The sequence below is a fragment of the Anoplophora glabripennis genome, unplaced genomic scaffold, assembly GCF_000390285.2.
Source record: "Anoplophora glabripennis isolate ALB-LARVAE unplaced genomic scaffold, Agla_2.0 scaffold900, whole genome shotgun sequence".
In the NCBI taxonomy this organism is placed as follows: domain Eukaryota; kingdom Metazoa; phylum Arthropoda; class Insecta; order Coleoptera; family Cerambycidae; genus Anoplophora; species Anoplophora glabripennis.
In genome coordinates this window covers 59,005-63,186 of record NW_019416993.1, presented here as the reverse complement: position 1 = coordinate 63,186, position 4,182 = coordinate 59,005, and the positions used below count along the sequence as shown (strand labels likewise).

Below are 4,182 nucleotides of genomic sequence, written 5' to 3'. Positions count from 1 at the left end.
GTTTTTTTGCAATAACTTTTTTGTTTATTAACCGATTTTAATTTAACAAGTCTCATTTTGTAGATAATTTTACTTCCTACAAGCTGCCTGAGAGTCACTTTTCGCTAAAATTGATGGTTTTCCCCGCAAAGTGAAAAAACTGTTTTCCTCACTTATTTGTTTAAATAGAAAAGTTAGCTAATAAAAGTTTTTGACTCACGAGATGAGAGATGGTCTTGTATTATGTTCCTTTAGACAATTTTACAATAATCTCGCGGATAGGACTTTTTTCGAGTTTCTCTTTTATTTTCGCTAATTTTCCTGGTGTAATAATGGTATACTTAAATGTAGTTGAATGTGGGACTACCTAGTTAAATGTAAATACACTTATTACTGTACCCTTAATATAAAAAACTATTAAACTTTACTATTAACTGTTAATTGTTGATCGAATCGCAGTTCCGTATAATAAAATGCAGTCTGTCAGCTTTTACATTTCAGTCGTATTTTGGGCGATGAACTCTCTCGACTTGGCCTATGAGGGGAAAAGGTTTATGTATTTATGAATAGTTTCGTGCATAATCCCGTGGCGTCTGCACGACGGCGTTCTTCACTTTTTGGACTAACGGATAAAAGGCTGTCGGCGAGAACAATGTGTAAAATCGTAGTTGTTATATAAACAAATGGTAGTGTTTCGATCATAACCGCGTGAGGATTTCCCGATCGCAAACAACACGCCTACCTACTAGTCCGATTTAATGTTCAGCCCGTTCGCCGTCGTGCTCAAATATTTATTTTATTATATAAAATTACATATGGTTGCTATTGGCGTAAGCTGTTGCTTTACAAGTGACACCGTGCTTAAAAAAATGGTCGTTGTTCCGAACGTGGTTATTTTTATGAACCATTTGAACAGGACTCCCTCATTGAGTGACTGTTTGTACGAGAAACCCAAGTCTAATTTATTATTCGTTACCACCGTTTACATGTGCAAGAAAAACGTAAGTCATGTCATGTTTTCTCGTTTTTTTTTTTTTATTTATGTAAGAACGGATTTGTAGTCGGTTTTAATCGAATGTCGTTGGGTGTTCGGCAAAAGGACTATCAGTAGGTTAGCCATGTCTCAACAAAACAACAAAAATTTCGTTTTAGTTACAATTTATAATAATATTGGTAAAATATTAATTAATTTGTTAATACAATTTAATGTATAATGGAAATTTGAAGAGCTTTACTCGATCGTGTCGTGGACACCTTACATATATATTATTTTTTATAACTCGCTATTAAAAGTGTTAATTCAAAATTTTATTTCATACGAATGCAGCAGCCAGTTGGATCAATACCGTCTGCATGAAGGCGCAGAATTATGACGTCTATTTAAACCCTTTATGAGTGCAACAGGGTGTATTAATATCGAATAGTCACTTATCAAGGAATTTTATAGATCTGAAATGTCAGTGAAAATATCAAAGAATTTCTGTAAGCTTTACAGCATTATTAAAAATTCTAATTGTTATCGGCCCCTATTTGCGAGATGGATATTCCGTTGCTTATTATTATTAAATTTCTTACCATAACATTCTGCCTGTACTACCTGCGTTGTACGTTTGTTGGTTAATGTTAATTGTCATTAAATTACTTTAAATCCATTAAAATAATTATGGATCGTTGGCCAGATTTTAATATGTCATTTAAATTTCGGTAGCGGAATAAGGTCAATATTAGAACTAAAATCGGCAAAATTGTTAAACTGGCTTTGTTTACATTATTTCATAAAATTGTTTTCGCAGCCACCGGTCTTCAGATGTAATATAGGATGTTTAATATTTTTTTAAATTGTTATATCTCTGAAATGAAGATATTGAAATGAAATTTTGTGTGCGTAATACACGAATAAAATAGCATTGAACGTGAAAAAATTAAGCCTCAACTCGAACAACTGCCTGACGTAGGTGTGTGGTGTGTTGGTTAAGGTACATTATTTGCCTCAATCAAAATTACATTGAAAAAAAAAAAAAAATTCTAAATACAAATTTTATTTTGAATGGAAATTACCTCTTGACTGAAAAATTAATAATTTGTAATTTTTTTTATAATAATACATTGAGATTTTTATAGAGGGTGTTTGATAATGTGTTAAAAATGAAGGAGCGTTCACTTCCGAATTTAATTCTTTTTCCTTATTTGAATATTGACTTTTATGGTCTGTTTTCTGAGATACAGGACGTTCAAGTTTCAAAATAGTATAATGTCGGCAATTTTTTACTCCATTTTAAAGATATTAAGTTAATTGAAATACATACAATAAAACAAAATGATATTAAATAGTGCTCTTTAATGCTAAAAGTTTAGGTCTGCATGAGATATCTAACCTCATAGACAAGAGATATCATCAGTTTCTGATCTTTGTGGGGCTAGATATATTTTACGTAATACATTAGGTATTTAGATTTGTTCTATCAAAGAAAATTTAATTAATTTTAATTTGAATATTTGACGTCCTTCTTCACTTCTAATATTATGTACAAGGTGTCTCAAACTCGACACCCCCATGATATTACAGGGTAACGAAAAATGTTACTGAAAATTTGAAGTATGGTGTTCAAGCGGCATGGATTGAAGTGCATTTTGCACCAAAAATAAAAGGTTTAGATATTTCGAAAATTGTGTTGACGTCATGAAATATATTTTCTTCCAGGAATATACTAGTATTTTTCCATATTTTAAAAAACATATTTTTCCTATTTAAAAAATTTCTTCTTATTTTTTTTTTAACGAGGCGTCTTTCCAAGAACTTTTAAAACCTGCTTTAAAAAATTTGATTTGATTGAATATTCACAAAGTTATTCTAATTGTTTATAAGTACAAAAATTCGACCAATGTTTATACAAGCGCCGGAGCTCTCCTAATTGACGGATTTGAATTTTTCAAAAAAAGTTTGAAAGCTTGAATGCCCTTCTATATGTGATTCAATTTTCAAGTATCTAAGGGCCTTTGTTTTTGCTGTGCAAAATTTTGAAAATTAGCAATTTTTTTTCAAAATCTGGATTGCAAAATTATTATGCAAAATTTATCGAACCGATTTTGATAATATTAGTGTGATGATTCTACATAATATAAATATAAATACCCCAAAAAATTCTCTAAATAGTATTGTTTTTTACTCCCATTTTTGCGATTTTTTCGATATTTACCATAATAATCATGATCCATTCGATTTGTAACTAGTCATGTTTTGTAAAAAAATTAAATACAAACATTTTTTTCCTCTTCCATTTTCGCCTAAAATCAACTCTTAAAAAGATACATAATTAAATAGGAAGAAAAATATGACATTTTTCGAATTTTTTAACATATTGTGCCGCCAAAAGTTAAGCCCACGTTTTTTTTATGCGCATAGAAAAATTTTCATTTCTAGTTATATTTGAAAGCCAAAAAGCCAAAAATCTCCGTGGATATACGATTCACCCAAACCAAAACAGATGCCGCCTAGTCTAATGCCCCTATTTCTCTCTGAATGAGAACGGTTTCAAAGTATCGAAATACAACGAATGCGCTTAAATTCGAGTCGTGTACACATATGACCAGAGACTTCTTCTATTCTGGTTATAGAACTGCAAGATACTAGAGTCAATGTTCGACCCCACTTCATGGCGACTGCTCCAATTTCGGTTGGACAATTGACTTCTCTGGATTTGAGCGAATCACGGTTGTTGACCTGCTTCCTCGTGGAATTTGGCTATTTTTTTAGATTTATATTTCGAAAATGGAGTGAACTCTGTTGTCGGCTGGGGGAGTTTGGAATAGTTTGCGGCTCTGTGGTCAATAACGGAGGGTGGATTTGAAACATGGGTGGTAATTTCGATTCGGAACATAGGTGAAAATTTCGATTTCCGTTCAGCATCTGCTGCTTTACAGAAATGGACGGCTAAATACTCTCGAGTATGTTCAATTACATTCGGCTGGATTTTCCGCAAACGGTTTCATAGGTCAACCAATTAAGACAGTCTAAGAGCATAAACAGATTGCACGACTAAAAAAAATAATAAGAAAGGACATATATCTTGAAGCATTATACATACTTAGTATTTAGGTGTGCAGCTCAAAACAGGGCCCCCTTCCCACCCGTTAAAGAAAACACGATCCCTCATTTAGAAATTACTAGCTTGCACTACCGTGGCTATATACTTTTTAGGGAAT

At 32.2% G+C, this 4,182-nt stretch overlaps 1 protein-coding gene across 4 annotated transcripts in view; it reads left to right on the top strand.

The window, feature by feature from the left end:
- Positions 1 to 4,182, top strand: part of LOC108913883 (leucine-rich repeat flightless-interacting protein 2) — a 42,110-nt gene that overhangs the window by 17,085 nt on the left and 20,843 nt on the right. Inside the window, exon 1 of one of the 4 annotated variants that reach the window (XM_018719531.2) lies at positions 561 to 980. The exons of 2 other annotated variants lie outside the window; for them this stretch is intronic. In XM_018719531.2, the coding sequence (XP_018575047.1) occupies positions 738 to 980 (243 nt within the window). In that variant the 5' untranslated portion in view covers positions 561 to 737. Of the gene's footprint in view, positions 1 to 560; positions 981 to 4,182 lie in introns of those variants that run through there. One more of the 4 variants, XM_018719529.2, reaches the window with a different exon arrangement.